The 18,135-nt window shown below is 41.0% G+C and overlaps 1 protein-coding gene across 1 annotated transcript in view; it reads left to right on the forward strand.

Moving 5' to 3' along the window:
- LOC124160092 (guanine nucleotide-binding protein-like 3 homolog) overlaps positions 1-18,135 on the forward strand; it is a 79,424-nt gene that overhangs the window by 36,789 nt on the left and 24,500 nt on the right. The window contains exons 9-10 of the mRNA XM_046535813.1: positions 1,188-1,330; positions 16,568-16,850. Of these exons, the coding sequence (XP_046391769.1) occupies positions 1,188-1,330; positions 16,568-16,850 (426 nt within the window). The remainder of the gene's footprint in view (positions 1-1,187; positions 1,331-16,567; positions 16,851-18,135) is intronic.

An 18,135-nucleotide genomic window follows, 5' to 3' on the forward strand; every position in this document is an offset into this window, starting at 1 on the left:
TGTGTACAAATTTTATCCAGGTTTATACAATTTTTTCATAGGGGCAGTATTTGCGCAACCTTTCCCCCCTCAGAAATGTAACATTGTCTCTAAATGAAAAATATCTATTCTACGATTGAGTGACTTTTAATTCACTTCCTTCATTGTGTTTCCAAACTGTTGATTTGAGAAGTGGTTTCACGAGTTTGAATATTTAATGGCAGGGTTGTTGAAATTTGAGCAGTTTTATGGACTAAGCAGCATTTTCTTAGTTTGATTCAATTATTTAGGGTTTAATTGGTAGTGTAAGAAATACCCTATGCGAACTTCCTCACATGTTAAAGTACGAAGTATTGCCGACGCGATGTTTACGAGTATGCACGTAAATAGGGAAATTGTGTCAGCCTTAATATTTTTACTGAACTCATATTTCTTCTCGATCCCTACTGTTAGTTTTTGGGCAAATTCTTTCCCTCCATAGTTGCACTGTCATATAAGATTTCACACTTTGATGCACCACAGTCAGAAGCATTGATTATTTTGTTGCTTTGGTGGGAATAACTCGTGTTGTTGACAAATTTTTCGCTGTAGTTTGTATAAACGAATGCCATGTGCTCCTGGGGACCGAGCCCGAGGTTCGTAATTTCAAAGCATATCTTATTATTGAAAAGCACCATGTATTTACTGCAGGCTTTTCGCTGGGACTACAATTTCACTTCATATTATCGGAAACTTTGTAATATCTAGCTTCGTATAATTGAGAGTTTACTGTAATAGATCCTTACCTTGGTATACCTCAAGTCCAATCAATTCAAAAACTATCTCTACTTGAGTGGTGGAAATTCACTAAGAGTTGCATGGTAAGTAAAGCCTGCAATTGATAAAAATTCAAGAACACTTTTACGATAGTTATATCCAAGACTTTGCTGTTTTAATAGAGTAATTTTTTCTCATTAGATGGAGAAGTAATTCACTGAGAGCCTTGACTTTTCGTTCGATTCAAAGATGACGTAATGTGTTGGCTGAATTATGGGCATGCCCTTTTCCCTCTCTGCACACATTTATTTTGGCCTTACATTCTCATTTTACTCGAGCAATGGTGAAAAAATTAGTCTCGAGTGTGAAAGAATTGTATTTGGTCGCTTCGTATTACCCTGGCGTAGTATAAGTGTGTTAATTGCTGTTCTTATGGTACCTTTTCCTCTCAGATGATGGAGCTGTACAAAATCCCAACTTACTCCACACCTGAAGAATTTCTGGCTCTCCATGCCACTCGAATGGGTCGCCTGAAGAAGGGTGGTGTGCCTGATGTGCGGCTGGCCGCTCGGTGCTTGATCGATGACTGGAATCGGTGAGTCTCCACTCAGACAAAGCTCTGTCTCTCTCTCTTGACTGCTGTCATGCCAAAACTGTTTCAGGAAAAATGCGAATTGTTAGAGACTGGTTAAAAAAATGAACCACTTGGGCATTATGCTCTTTGTAAGGTGGGCTGATTGTGGTGGGCGCTCCTGAGCTTGCTTTTGGCTGGTCCTCTTGGAGCTAGGAGGGGTATTTGAGACACTGATAACATCACAGAAAATGTACGTGTACCTCCGAGGTTCACAATAGGGGTCAAAGGTCGTAGAGTTAAACGTCGGGCCATCATGACAGCCAAAGTGTGGAACCATGGGTTCTAAAGGGTGCCCAAGTCCGTTTTGCAGTTCATAGTTCCGCCCAACAGATTTTTTTGATCTCCGAAATTCATAATGGGGGTCAAAAGTCATTGAGAAAATATGCAATGCGTTTACCCCCCTTCCTTCCAAAATTTTTCCATTTCCTCGCATTCTTTTCTGGCAGACTTCCCATGCCCTCTTAGCTTCACGCCGCAGTTCATCATTTATTTCTCTAAACATCCTTTTGATTTGCAGCTCAAAGTGAAAGACAAAACTCCGTTTAAAAAGATATTGGCTATGTCCGAAACCATAAGGTAAAACATAAAAGAAATGGATAAATCCAGCTTTTATTTTGATTATATCATGCAATGTGATACATATTTAACCATTAAAGACAAATATCATAAAACGACAAAATTAATAGGATTATAAACTGAAATGTGAACATGGAGTTTTCATGGAGTTGTGCTAGTCAACAATCCAATTGCAGATATGGTTTTGATTGCCATGCTCTTCTTCTCGAAGCTGCAACATTACACTTTCTAGGGCTTCAAGTTTAGAATATTTAAATTTTGTTATATCGCACACCTGGAATTGTCCAGTACACGCTGCACGGACAATAGTGCTCAGCGGCAAGAGCATCTTAAAGGAGATGCCAAGACGTAGCCACAACTGCATGTCTCTGTTTTGATGAGATTGTTGGGTGTTCAAAAATCTCATCAAAGCAGAGACATACCTAAGCAATTTGCAAGTTTGAATGTGAAGTGAGGTCCTGATAAATTTGCAGCCAGTAATGTTTGCAGGGCGAGGGACAGGCATAGGGAATTGTGGTCTTTACAGTGAAACTGGGACTTTTTCTTAACTACTTATTTAACATATTTTTAGGACTTTCATGGGAAAAACTCGCAATCCTTAACTTGAGCTTTACCAATGGAGGTCTAATACTTAAATAAAAAGCGGCATAAATGGGTTTTGCTATTTTCTTGTTAATCTTTAAAACCAATGGGATTTCAGAGTAGTTATAAAAAAGTCCTATGTGGCGTTAGACCAACCTTAGGACCTTCTTTGAAGAGAGATGTAGTGGAAGAATGTGGACACAGAGTCGGGAAAAAGGATGTCTAGGGAAATGAATAATCAACAGCGGCGTGAAGCTAAGAGGGCAAGGGAGGCTTGTCGGAAAAGACAGTGGATATGTGTACTACACCACTCACTTGGTCACCCTTCAAAACCTTTAGTGGGGGAAATTAGTTTTCCTATTGTTTCAAAACATACATCTATGACCTTTGACCCGCATTGTGACCCTCGAAGGTCAAAAAACCAACAAAACGGATCTATGAACTGCCTAACCGACTTTGACACCCTTCAAAACCTATGGTTTGACACGTTGGTTGTCATGATGGCCCGACGTTCAACTCTATGACCTTTGACCCCCATTGTGACCCTCGGAGGTCAAAACACCAACAATACGGATCTATGAACTGCATAACCGACTTTGGCACCCTTCAAAACCTATGGTTTGACACGTTGGTTGTCATAATGGCCCGACTCCTCATTCTCTGACCAGCTCTCGAAGAGTGAGGTTGTGTGTGCCGTGCGCTCCTGAAATCGGTTCTTCACTGACCGCCAGCGATTGCCTTGGGCTTTCACCCCGTTGCTACCGTCCTTCCTAGTGTAGTGATTTTAGTGTGTATTTCTACTAATCATATTTTGCGAAGTAGCTAGAGTAGTAAAGTATAGTAGTGAAGTTTTTTTGTGAAGCTTCCTGGTCCTGTAGCTGCTGCTGTGCCTGCCACGCGACGGGGCAACGGATAAGTAGTCGCTGACCAACTTATTAGCTTTTTATGTCTCTTCTCTCTTTCTTATTTCAAGTTGCCTTAATTGTTTGTAGTGATTGCCTAGTTATAATACTATTAGAACTTATTGATAGATTTAAGGTATTAGTGTTAATTCCTAAAAGTTACTTGATCCTTCATTTGTGTGCGAGCTCTATCATTCACCCTTGTTCTTCATCATTATTACCTGTCTTAACTAACTCGTTTAGAAAACTAACTTCCTCTTACGCAATATTTATATCATTATTATCGATTTCTGTAATTTCATAGCGTTTTTATTAAGCCGATAAAGCCGCTAGAGTAGTATGGCTGGCCGATCTTCCGTCACCAAGATCAAGAGTAAGGCGAAAAGAGACCTCCTTGAGGCACGCGTCACCGAACTCGAGAAATTGGTGGCAGAAATACACGCCCGGGTAACGGGTTTTGTGGAAATCCCACGGTCCGGGGATCGTAGCGTCCCCTCTACGGGTCCGAGCAATTCCAAGGTGGAGTCTCGAGCAAGCTCGGGGGCAGTAGCCTGCGCGGAGACCTTGGAGAGGACGGTGCAGTCTTCGGGTCGGGGGATAACTCATAACCTGAGGCCCGAGTGGGTGGCTGTACCCCAAGGGCGGGGGGCGGTGGCACGGCCAAGTCGGGGAGTGGGGGAAGCGGAGGCTAACCCCATCCCCGTTCACAACAGCTTCGCGGTCTTGTCGGAGGACAATTCCGGGGAGCTAGTTGGTGAGGTCGTGAAGCAACCCCCTGTTGCGAGGGATGCAGCTTCGAGAGGCAGCCGGGGAGGGAGGGCGGGGATCGTATTGTTAGGGAGTTCCAACGTCCGGCGGGTTTTCCCCCAGTTGGAGAAGAGGGCAAGGAGAGACGGAGCGGACCAACGGGTCACCTCGTGGTGCATACCAGGAGGCCTTGTACCCCATACTACGGCGGCGGTAAAATCAGCTGTGAAGGACACGGGCTGTTCTAGACTGCGGGTGGTGGCCCATGTTGGCACTAATGATGCCTCTGAACGCAGAGCTGATGAGATTTTAAATTCCTTCAGGGATCTAAGCTCGGAAGTGGAACGCGTTCGGAGGGGCACTGGTGTCGATATGCGACCGTCCATCTGCAGCATTGTTCCACGGACGGACTGCGGCCCTCTACAGGATTGGGACAGGATTTCCTGGATCAACAAGAGGCTGTGGGAACTCTGTGTGAGCATTGGGGCAGAGTTCGTGGATCTTCGGCCGGTGCTTAGATCGTGCCGGGCTCCCCTCAATTCGTCTGGGGTGCATTATTCCAAAGAGGGGTCAGAACGGGTGGCTCGTAGGATTTTTGAGCACTGTAGGTATTTTTTAGACTAGAGGGTAGGTCATCTAGCGGGGTTATCAAAGATTTAATTGAACGTAGCCTCCGAGGAAATCCGCAATGCGAAATATACAAGAAAGTAAGCTTAGAAGCGTTAACGCCGGACAATAGCGTCATTATTCCCAAAACGCGTGCTCCAGAGAAAGAAAAAATATCAAATATTATTAGTACTGCCAATAAAATTCTCCCGCTGAGTATACAAAAGCCTAGAAAAGAACCAACCGAAACTCTAACTACAAAATATGACATTAACCTTGTTGTAGTTAATTGCCGTAGCGTAAAAAACAAGCGCGCCGAAATCGAGCATATTTTTCAGGACGCAGACGTGGTCATGGGGACAGAGAGCTGGCTTACGGAAGATATAAGCGACAGCGAAGTTTTTCCTCCAGAATATAAAATTTACAGATGCGATCGACGCAATAGAACAGGTGGTGGAGTTTTTATTGCAGTTAAATCCCATTTACAAAGCGCCGCCCACGAAATAATTGACAACAAAATTGAAAGCGTATGGTGTACAATTAAACTACGAAACAAAAGGAGTATTCATGTTTGCTCTTTTTATAGACCGCCGAACTCCGAAGTCGATATTATGTACCTTCTAGAAAATCAAATATCCGCATTTACTCAGAGAGACAGTAAAGGTGTAATATTAATTGGGGGAGATTTTAATCTTCCATCCATAAACTGGGATACTTACACTGTAAAACCGAATTCAAGGAATAAAGAAATCAGCGAGGTATTACTCAACATACTTGCAAATCACTCTCTCGCCCAAGTAGTTGACAAACCTACGAGAGGAACCAAGCTATTAGACCTTTTAGCAGTAAGCGATCCTAAGTTGATAAAACAAGTCGATATTATTGACGGTATAAGCGACCACAGAGTAATCTTTGCAACGTTAAAAGTTGATGTGGTGTCAGCCGTAAAACCAAAACGCAATATTTACCTATTCGATAAATGTAACTTCACTAAATTTGGCGAGATGCTTAATGACTCCTACAAAAAATTCGTTGTTACATCAAAGGACCAAAGCACAGATGTAATATGGACACGTTTCTTAGAAATTCTGCGCCAAGGAATCAACAAACATATTCCGCAAAAACTGAAATGTGATAATAAGGAACCTCACTGGTACAACAACGATGTCAGAAGAGAACTTAGGAAACAGAGAAAACTATACAACTTGTACAGAAAGTCCATCACGTCTCGTAATAAATCGAAGGAACTTGAAGCTAAAGAAAGTTACGCTGCTCAACACTCAATAACCAAGAAATCAATGCGAACTGCAATGCGAAAGTTTAAGAAAAAAGTACTTGGTGAATTACTCGAAGAAAATCCGAAATCCTTTTGGTCGTACGCGAGAGAGCTTCAGGGAAAACATTCAACCGTAGATTCGTTGTTTGATAAAGATGGTAAACTTGTCACCGAAAATATTGACAAAGCTAACACTTTAAATGCCCACTTCGAAAGTGTATACACTACTGACGATACTCAATTCAATTTAGACATCCCATATACTGATGATTTGATGGAAGAAATATCTATAAAACGTGATGGGATAACTAAACAACTACAATCGATTAAGAATAGTAAATCTCCGGGTCCGGAAGGAATACCCGCGCGTGTCCTCAAAGAGTTAGCTCCACAGATCGCGCCTTACTTAGAGATCATATTCAAGAAGTCACTCTCCGAAGGGAAGTTACCGCCCGACTGGAAAATTGCAAGTGTTACACCCATTTTCAAAAAGGGAAACAGAAATGACCCAGGCAACTACCGTCCAATTTCCCTAACATCAATTATAGGCACGATACTTGAACATATAGTTGTTAGTAATATCATGACTTTCTTGGACAGACGTAACTTCCTCCATGACTGTCAGCACGGATTCCGAAAAGGTAGATCATGCGAAACACAGCTCGCGCTCTTTCTTCACGACGTTATTAAATCTGGTGAATCGAAAAGACAAGTTGACGCACTATTTCTAGATTTTAAGAAAGCTTTCGACACTGTACCTCACAACAAACTTTTATACAAATTACAGTCATGCGGATTAAACGAAACAGTTGTAAACTGGATACGCGACTTCCTCAGAGATCGTAAACAAAAAGTAGTTCTTGACGGAATTAGCTCTGATGTTGTAAAAGTTACATCAGGTGTTCCACAAGGAAGCGTAATCGGCCCCCTGTTGTTCATGATATACATTAACGATCTCTGCTCCCGCATTAGCAGTAAAATACGTTTATTTGCTGACGACGCTGTCATCTATCGCAAAATTAGTGATCACTCTGACTATGGAAATCTATCATCTGACTTAAACAACGTTCATTTGTGGAGTCAAGAGTGGGGACTTGAACTTAACCTGAGCAAATGCATGGCGGTACATTTTTTGCAGAATTCGTCCAACACTAACAATGTTTATGCAGTAGATGGCATTAACATAAAGGCAACAGACGAAGTGAAGTACCTGGGAGTTACGATAACCTCGAACCTCACGTGGGGAACACATATAAAGAATATTTGCGGCATAGCCCTGAAGAAATTAGGATTCGTCAAGCGTATTGTGGGAAGATTTTCGGATGAGAAAGTAAAAGAAAGGTGCTATTTCGCTCTCGTCCGACCGCACCTTGAATATGCAGCGAGTGTATGGGATCCAGTGCAGAAAGACTTAATCCGCGAGCTGAATAAGATACAAAGGAAGGCTGCGCGTTTCGTCAAAAACCGCTACGGGCGTACAGACAGTGTTACCCAGATGTTAAGCGAATTAGGCTGGTAGCCGTTGGAGACTCGGAGGCTGCGCGCTAGGCTTAGATTGCTTGAACAATTAAGAATGGATATCTTTAAGAGCGACACAGAGAACATAATCTTAGAGCCACACTATATTTCCAGGTCCGACAGAAGCGATAAATTAAGAGAGATTTTTTGCCGAACGGATAGATATGGGAATTCGTTTTTCCCCCGAACAATAAAGGACTTTAATAAACGCTTGTCCCAACCTCGTTAGAGCACTTCTTTTTTTTTTATAGCTGTAAACGGCTGGTGTCCTAACACCCCCTGCCACACGCCTTTTAGGCGCCTTGCGGGGTATTATGTAGATGTAGACTTTTAACTCTATGACCTTTGACCCCCATTGTGACCCTCGGAGGTCAAAAAACCAACAATACGGATCTATGAACTGCCTTACCGACTTTGACACCCTTCAAAACCTATGGTTTGACACGTTGGTTGCCATGATGGCCCGACGTTTAACGCTATGACCTTAGACCCCCATTGTGACCCTCGGAGGTCAACTAGTGAATAATACGGGTATTTGGACAATACCAATGACTTGGGCATCCTACAAAACCCATAGATCGACTCCTTTGTCGGTATGCTATTGTTTTTGCCACTCTTATGACCTTGACGGTGGCCTTACTGGGTCAACGGTTGAATTTTCGTAAATAATAGTGTTATTTTCGGGTTTCTCGGGTCCGAAACCTTAAGAATTGACATCTTGGTCAATGAAATTCAGACATTTTTCTATCTCGATTTTTTTAACATTGAACATTTTTTTAACATAAGGCAAATTCAAATTTTTGGTTTGGAGCCAAATTGTGAGGTCAAAAGGTCAAAATTGTAAAATTTTGCTTACACTCAACAAAACTTAGGACCTTTCCACATAAGTGTGCCAATTTTCATGAACATTGCTCTATGGAAAGTTACTAAAATTACAGGTCAAAAATGACACACGACCCTTGGGACAGTCTGTATATTGTGACTATTTTCTTTTATTTTCCTGATTTTATCTATATTGTATTTACCCTGACTAATCTTCTGCCTACTTGTATGGAAGCGTTTTTAATGGAGAATGAGTTATTATTACTATATATTATAAGTGTGGTGTTAAGGCTTCAAAATGCATCTTTTGATGAATAAAATTTGTAATTTGGTAAAATATATTTGGTTGGCTGGTCCCTGCCTCAGCTTAGTCCCCAATATCGGCTTAATTATTTCACACTTGGAGGTCACCATTACCAGATATCTAGTCCAGTAATGAGGATGAAATTCCAAACTGTGTTACGTGATTGCTTGAGTCATTTTCTGTCCTTTCCTCTGCAATGAAGGTGTCCCGCATGCCCTAAAATTTTAAAATACTGATCAAAATTGCATCAATGTATGAAAAAAACTATAAATGAGGTCAGTTATTTGGTCTGATGTGACTGCTGTTGGTTTCTTTTTGTAATGAGATTAGCTTAGCGGATGTTTTGTGGTTGCTTTCAGATATCCATCTTGGTTGCCAGCGGGCAGTCTGACAATGTCAATGATAACCTATTACAGTGGAACTTGGTTAGTACGTTCCTCCTTAGTACGTTTTCCTCCTTAGTATGGCGATTTCTCTTGGTCCCAGTACCATCCGAACAATATACAGGTAAAAGTATTAGGTTAGTACGTTTGAAAAAATTGCTCTTTCCTTGTTAGTACGCTCAATTGCTTGCCGTGGTGCAACCCGCAATTCGTTCTCTAGTATTTTCTTAAGCCTTCTTAAGCCTTCGAATTCTTGATTTAATTTATTATTATTAGCCATTAACATTCTTGCTTTCATTCCACTTCTCTTTCTACGACCATGATTTATCGAAATGCATTTCTCAATTCTTGTGATGTGATGAATAATGAAATGCCGCCATTTTTCAGGAATGTCTGACTACGCAAAACTGCAGCCAATTAGAAGCCCCAATTTTCCCCACCCCGAGCTCCTCACCTTCTGTTGCCTCTGGAGTGCCCATTGCGCACAAATTTTGCGAGTGGGCAGCTGTTTCTATTGCACGAGTTATAGCGAAGGCAGTTAAATTACAATTGAAATGGAGAGAAAACTTATAGTGAAGCAGATTAAAATTTTAGAAATTCTCGAGGAAGTGGACTGAAATCCACTCGTAAAGCGAGTGGAATTAGCGTGAAGATTACACATTCCTGCATCCACAATTTTCCCCACCCCAAGCTCCTCACCTTCTGTTTCATAGATTAGTTCACAGAGAGGTGAATTTCAACGAGTATTGCGAGAATTGATGATTTGAGGTGCAACTTTGTGAAAGCGATTCATTATGAAAATTGAAAAGAAGAAACTTTGTTCTTCCACATGTATATTTAATCGCACAGTATTGAGTATTGCGAGTGTGTTGATGATCTCACTGTTTGCCTCGCCCCAAGGTCACCTCACACGACGACAGCAGGAAGCAGAATGACGTCACACAGGATTTTCCCAGCGTTCATAATTAGCCATCACGTTTTCGCGCGCTTGAAAATTTTCACTTTTCATTTAATAGCGAAAAATAGATATCGTTATTAAAAAATCTAAAAGCGTGAAATACCTACTCTAGGAGTAATAATCTTTCGATTTAGGTAATAAAAAAATAATAGGAAGCCACCCTATTGTCTTCCGAAAATGTATGATTGTTGTGGTTTTTATTCACATGGTATTGTTTTTCAATGTAGCGCTCATTTTCTTGATTTAAATGTAAAAAGAGGTCAGCAGGGCTATTCTACTAAACGAGGCCATACGTATGGCCGGCCGTAAGTTTCTTATGGCCTGACCCGAAATTACGGCCTATACCGATTCCACTCTCGAGGGGCCATATCGTATGGCCCGGCCAAAAGTCTTAACGCCCTTTCTGCAGGCAAGTATGAGAATTATAATTGGTACTATAAGTTGGGTTCACTTTTTTTAACACTAGTCATTTTTTGAGAAGGAAGTTTGTTCCAACGTGTGCAACGCACACATGTCGCGAGAATGAATTGACGAGAAATAGGGGGTTAGGAGTGAAAAAAATAACAAACAATATGGTTGATTTCGTACAGTATTAATACATTTAATATCCAAAGTAAGCTTTAGGAGCACAATACATAAAATACTAAATTGCCTGAGGTTAATGTACTCTTGCTGTTGGGAAGATGCCGGGCACGAGGAGTTCTTTCCTTGTCTGAGGTCAGTAGCAGAGAGAGCAGGCCCGCTCGCTTACAGGATAGTGGCCGCGCTCGAAGCAGGCGTGATAGGGGAGGTGAAGGCAGAGGAGGGGAAGACAGGTTTCACACTGACGTTTCACCTTACAATTGGGTAGGTGGTGGCGGAGGGTAACGAGAGTTCACACATGGCATAAAGAGGCCGACACCATTGGTGAATTCACTATAAAATGTGAGCACTTCACAGGACGCGAGGATCAGCGGCACGCGTGGATCAGGCAGGCACGACGCACTCCAGCGCTTCGCGAGAGTTGCACTCAGGCGCTCGCGAAATCGTCTCCTCGTGATGAAGTCTCGGAGGGATTGAGAAAGTGCCCATTATGGCACACGTGGATAAAAAATTAATTCTATGTTCCTTAACTGTAATGGACTCTTATTAAAGGATAAATTTGGATTTTCTTTAAACTCTGATCTGGCGGCAGACGCTGGAGATCTTTAAAAAAAGTGAAGAACGCAAATCACGGACGAGATGAAGCAGAAGAAATTTGTACATGATTTGTACCCTACAGTATTATAATATTCGTGAATTGTACATGTAATGGATAGAGTAAGAACATGATATCCTATTGTTGTTATAACCCCCTTTCTCTCCTTCCAATGGTGTAACTATTGTCTCATGGCTGCAATAATTTGCCCTCAAAAGCCATAGAAATCCAGCCAATGCTCGAAATTTAAAGATGAAATTGAAACTTAAAGTTTCATTAATTTTATTATCAGAGGCTTATGTTTAGGTAGCTGTATAAAATTAAAACATCAATATGAGACTATCATTCTTTCCTTGATTTATGGACGACATTTGTCCTTTACGCATCGACTTACTGAAGACTGCCTTACTGCCAAAAAAAATGTGTTGCCCTATGTTTCTTAGATATCCTCCCTCGTGAATCGTAATGCTACGAGAATCTTAAAATATAAAAAATTTAATAGCGGATATTTCAAGCTACCTACAGCTTTTCGAAACAAGTAAGAAATCTGCTGGCAAATGTGGCACAGAAAGCAAATAAAAGCCCGTTCCTCCGTTCACTTTAACAGAGCATCCTTTAAAAAAGTATTTCTAACTTTTTAACTACAAGCGAACTTTTAGTTCATCCACTATATATACGAATTAAGTAACAACTTCTTTTGACGCGCGGAAATATTTAATGAAAATATCCATCATCGTATACGAACGGATTACACGTATCCCGTACTCCTCCTTTCCAGATGAAATCAGCGTCTTTATTTTATATATCTAGCCAATGCCCGTTGAATCCGTATATGTGCTTCCCCGCAATATTAATATATTTCTTGAAACAATCGCTATATAATCGACGACACTCCGTAAATTTCTTCTAAAACTCCTTAGGCGAGCAATGTCATTCCGTATGGCCTGAGTTATGACCGCCTCTTAGGCAGGCCATAGTATTACGGCCTTTAGGCCATAGCTACCGCCCGACTTATGGCCTTTCGCTCAGAGTAGAATCGCTCGAAGCCATACGTATGTCTCGAGGCCGTAGTTATGGTCGATTTCGACTTATGGCCCGGCCATACGATTAGTGGAATAACCCAGCAGGAAGGCGATCCTACAAGAGCTGCCGATAGTAATTGTAATTATGATGACTTTTCCACGGATTGCAATTACCCTGACTGCTAATATTTACTTTCCTTGTTAGGACGTTTTTTTCCTGGTCAGTACGTTCATTTTTTGTGGTCCCTTCAGAAACGTACTAAACAAGTTCAACTGTGTATTGGGCAGAGGTGGTGGAGATGTGCTAGACGCAAAGGCAGAGGGGAAGTTGCCAGCAGAGGAACTGGTGGGGAGGTTATTTCCATTGCAGGGAGCAGATCACTCGGTTGAAAAAAGGTCTTGGAGAAGAGAAATATTTTCGCTCCCCTCGGAGAGAGAGTCTTAAAGAGAGTACATATTTCTTGCTCAGCGATACATTTCCACTCCCTTGGACCTCTTGCTCTTTTACTTTTTCCATGACACAGAATTGGTAAAAATTATTTTTGCAGCAAGTGGCATTTGATAGCTGTGCTAATTTTAATTGTGACTCACTTCTTGATGTTGGCGTGTGTAGGCTGTCATTTTTGAGAAAATAATTGGAATTGGAATATGTAGCATAGAGGTAAAGGAATAACTGTTGTTTGATTTATTAATAGTCATAATAATCATGGCAGATAATGAATACATCATTGCAACTCCGATATAACTGGTGTAGTAACTGATGATGCAGATATAAATGTAAAAGAGAGAGTAGAATAAACTTGAAGCTGCAATTTAATTCAAAGCACTTCAAACAGATGCAGTAAACTCTTGATTTTACGAAGTCAGTGGGACCAGAAAATTGGCACTTCGTAAAATCGAGTTTCGTAATTTCAAACCTTTTTCATAAGTCACGAAAAAAAAGTTCGCTTTTGTTTCTTCCGCCCTTTTTTGTCTTTAGTGGTCTTATTTAAATGTTTTTGGTGGTTATTCTCGATATTATTCATAGAAAAGGCTTTTTTTATTGATTTATGCTGTGAAAGATCGTTAAATAATTATACCACTATAAAATTCCCATTTCTCGTTCATACTTCAACATCAACGATCGCTTAAGAAATTCCCGACCAGTTAAGAAAACGTAATCAAATAATGTGTTGCAAAGTTTATTATAAGAATTTAATGTTATAAATTTGTGGTTAGGAGCGAAAAACAACTATTAAGAACGCGTAAGATAGATATTTGTTTCCAGCACCCACGGAATTTTAGCGGCAGCCGGCCTAACCATACTATAAGGGCCTAACCGCCATTTATGTCGCCCTCTATCGCTCAGTGAAGAGAAAAAAAAAGAAAAACGAGGGCCTACACCCGTTTCCAAAATAACCTTCGTAAGTTAATATTTCGAGTTACTCCATATTTTCAGTTGAATGTGCTATCTTTTCCATTAGTTATTTTCATTGAGATTCAGTTACGATCATAAATTACGTAGGATATGATTGTCTTCTGGCAAATATTTGAAGTAAATTCTGTTTGAGTTCTCCGTCCAGATACTGTGCTCCATCATCTTAGCAGACGTTGCTACGAAAGACTTTATTCTTCATCAGGACCATATTCTTCATACCAGGTGTGAAGTGCTATGTTCATATAGTATTTCTCTCTTCTTTTATGCCGACAGGAGCAAGGTTCCAACCGGAAAACGACAGGAGAAACATCTTCCATAATCGGAGAAATAAAGAGGGAAACGTTATTATCCGCATTGATTGTTTTCCTACAAGAGATATTTCATCATTTCTCAACGTGTGTGAAGTATTGGTTCACTTGCGTGAATTCCCAAAAATGACACGCAAAAACCTGTACATTCTCCTCATTTAGTTTTCGTGTCCCTTTCTCCGCCGCATTGAAAGTTATGCAAAGGATCATTGACGTAGAGAAAAGATTTTCTTAGCTTTAGCACTAAAAAATAGTCGTGCCATAATCGTAAATAAATATAGTGAGGAAAGAGCAAAGAAAATAATTTCAATTGAAACGTCAGCAGAGAAGAAGAGAGACAATTATAAGCGCGGCACCATTTCCCCGATAGTGGAAGATACTTCTTCAGCCTCTCTCCGGTTAATAACTTACCCCCGTTGCAGGTAAAGATGAACCATGCCCTTCTCCACAATCGGGGAACGTTCCCAGTGGGTGGGGTGAAAATGAGTGGGATGGGGATTGCCTGAGGATAGAAGTGGTCAGCATATGGTGAGGTGAAGGGGGCAGGAGAAAGAAGGGTGGGGAAAGGGCCTTCAGCTCTGCCTCAGTTTGCGTCTGGGGGGCGTATTTTTCTACGACGCACTCAAACTCCGTAACCTTAGGGGGGGGAGGGAATGGGAAATGCTGGGGAAGGAGGGGTTTGGGATGCGTAAGGTGGGTGTTAACAAGATCAGCAGAAGGCCGCGGGAGGAAGTAAACAAAGGCTTTGGAAAGAAAGATCTCTCAGCATGGGAAAACGGGGAGACGCGCGAGAAGAAAGTTCATGGTTAGAGTTAGAAGTGCGTCTTCATTACGAGTAGTCTGAAAAATAAGTTGGTGGTTAATAGAGCCTAATACTTAAGATATTTAAGTTGTTTATTCAGGAAGGCTATTGTATACACGAAAAGATACTACTAAAAAAATCTGTTATTTTTTTTCTTTTTGCCCTTCTCCATCACTGCATCCACCATGGTTTCTCACTTGCATAAATGGGAATGAAATTGGCGACCTAACTCGTTAGCCAGATCAATATATCTTAATGTTTGGAGGGCAGCGGGTACTTCTTTTTTATTTGGTGAAATTACTTCACTTTCATCTTCGTCGTCACTGCTATTATGACTAGTCCCGGCCGCTGCTTCTTCCGACGCATGTACCAGCGTCCCATTGTCGCAAGCCCGGAGATCATCGTCAAGGGCCATATAATCGTTTGATGTCCAAGAATTTTTCAAAATCATCTTTTAAGCCTCTAATCTCCTCCGCGATTTTATCCGCTGCAGCTTCCTGAAGGTATAACGTAACGAATCAACCATAGCCGTGACATTATAGCAGTAGAATTACTAGTAGGCTAGTTGTATCAATTACCAACCTATGGAACATCCTCATGATGCGCTGTCAAAGGGAATCAGGCCGATTTCCAGCAATTTGCGATTGTAGTGGAGGAAATAAAGTATGTCTTTGAACCGTGTTTCTGCGATGAAAAATGACAATTTTATTAACTTGGTCATTTTAGCAAAGTTAACAAAATCATTATTTCTCATCGCAGAAACACGGTTCAGAGACGTACTTGAATGCCTGATTGGCAGGAGTGCGATGCAAACAATTATTTTTTGATGATGACATTGATTGATAGATTTTCAAAATGCAGTCAGAGGTGTCACTTTTGAGGAGAAAGGCTCGGAGGGTCGAAGAGAGGAGCCAGCGAGGGTGAGGTCATCGAGGAAAGGGTCCCGGATTAGGGACCCTTCGAAGTGCTTCGGCGAAAAGTAGTCAAGTAGTCTTCTAAGTACGTTCACAGCAGTGCAAAGGGTTAAGTAGGAGTGTACGAAATACCCCGCGCGACCTTCCTGACAAGTAAAACTACAAAGTATTGTCGATGCAATGTTTACGAATGGGCACGTAAATATGGGCATTATGTCAGTTGCGATATTTTACTGAACTCCTACTTCCCTAAATTCCTACCGTGAGGTTTTAGGCGAACCCTTTCTCTCCAAAAATATCACTAACGATTTCACACTTTTGATGAACCACAGTTGGAAGCGCTGATTTTTTTAGCTACTTACACCAGCATAACTAGTTTTGTTGACAAATATTTCGCCATAGTTCGTATAAACGAATGCCTTTCGCCCCTGGGGACTGATCCGAGGTTTGTAAATTCAAAACATTTCGTATAATCGAATAGCACCATGTATTTACCATAGGCTTTTCGCTGGGACCGCAATATCACTTCGTATAATCGAAAACTTCGTTAAGTCCTGCTTCATATAATCAAGTGTTTACTGTAGTTTTTGCTCAGAAATGAATTAAGATTTATCATCATATGTCTACAGTTGTTTTGGTGTAGCTCTCCATTCTCTCCACTCTCCTATCTGTTAACTATTTCATAGTTACGTCTTTCTCCTCTTTAACATCCTCAAAGAAGTGCAAAGTTGGGCCAGAAATAGTTCAATTAAATTTGTGTTGTGCTATTTTGTTTACCACTTCTGAATGCCTTCTGGAAAGAACATCATAGCTAGTGAGCTACATTATGTCTCTCTATTCTTTTGTTCATTTCACTCCCAAGTGTTCTCTTATGTTGATTGTAGGGGTCAGATAAAATACTACACTCTGCCGCCTGAGCTGGATGATAGCAGCTGCCACGTGAGTGCTTCAATAGTTGATGCAATGGGAGCCGACTTCGATCCCTCGAAGTTTGAGGCCATGGAAACGGATGTGTTGTCACGTTTAGGCAAGGAGGAGCAGCGTAGTGGCAAGGCGATGCTGCTGCCATCTGGGGGTATTGTTGAGGAGGCAGTGGCCCCAGGAGAGCAGGTGATGAGCGTTGACGAGGCCCCCGTGCAAGGCGATGGCAATGCAATGGCACACTTGGTGAGTAATAAGTCATTGCTCTCAATTTATTTGAAAATTTTTGTATATGGATTATTGATCAGTTCCAATGATAATGAGTGTCCAGTCCTCGATAGGACAATCTTCTCTCCCAGGAAAGGAAAAGTTTCTGGGAAAGCTAGAATATGTGATTTTTTTAAATGATATGTGATTATTAAACAACTTTTGGCTTTTGAAGGAAGGAATCCCTCGATGCATGGAAACTGCAAAGGGTATATTGTTTCCCAATTTATGAGAATGTGGTAGAATGGAGAACTTGCAAGATATTTCTACAGCCATTTTAACCTACTCATCTCTTAGATAACCAATGTTGTTCATAAATACAGTAGAATCCTGATTTAACGTTTTTCAGGGGGACAACATTTAAAACACTAAATGCGGAAAAACACTAAATTAGGACCTGCCATTTTTTTTCAGGTTTAAGGGTCTGTAATGATTGGAATGGCTATTTATGAATAAAAAATATTATTTTAAGTAACTAAAAGGTGCTGCATGCAGCAAAAATTCCTTTATTAAGTGTTCTCTGCCCAATGAAGGTTGGGTAATACTTTTCAGGAATCAGCTAAAAAAATGGGTAGTAAAAATAAGTAATGAGAGGATGACAATTGTTTTAATGAAATATTTTAAGGAAATTATAATATGCATCAACTTAAAAGCATTCACACACGGAATATTATTATGGACTGTTTCGCGCTGAGGAAGGCAAAACTGAGAAGAAGAAAATGAATGCCGGATTGAAGATACATATATAGTGGACTGTATTATAATGGACTGTAAGTACATGTACACGTTACAGGAGGAACTGAGACCCAATAACTTCCACAATGTGCCCAGCAACCGCTGACTGACAAAAGACAAAAAAAAACAAAACAATAATGAAAAGGCAGTGAGCGCAATTCAAATGTCTCGGCGCCAACATACCGGCCCCCTTGGAACCTCTGTTTCCAAAACAAATTATGTTGTCACAGGTAAAGGACATAGCTTAACAATAGGCCTTTTAACAGAGCCATTGGATGTCCTTAATTGAGCAACTCGAACCCGTCCATCAGGCCCCTTAAACACTTCAGTTATAGTCCCTAAATTCCATTTTAATGGTGGTAGATGATCATCCTTCAGAAGTACCACCATCCCAGGTTGATAATCTGGATAGGTTTGCCGCCAGCGACGACGCTGTTGCAGGTCCTGTAAATAATCCTTGGTCCAACGGTTCCAAAAATGCTGCAGCCGTTGTAGTTGCTGCTGCCACCTGGAAAGATTACTAACCCTT

The sequence above is a fragment of the Ischnura elegans genome, chromosome 6, assembly GCF_921293095.1.
Source record: "Ischnura elegans chromosome 6, ioIscEleg1.1, whole genome shotgun sequence".
NCBI classification, from domain to species: domain Eukaryota; kingdom Metazoa; phylum Arthropoda; class Insecta; order Odonata; family Coenagrionidae; genus Ischnura; species Ischnura elegans.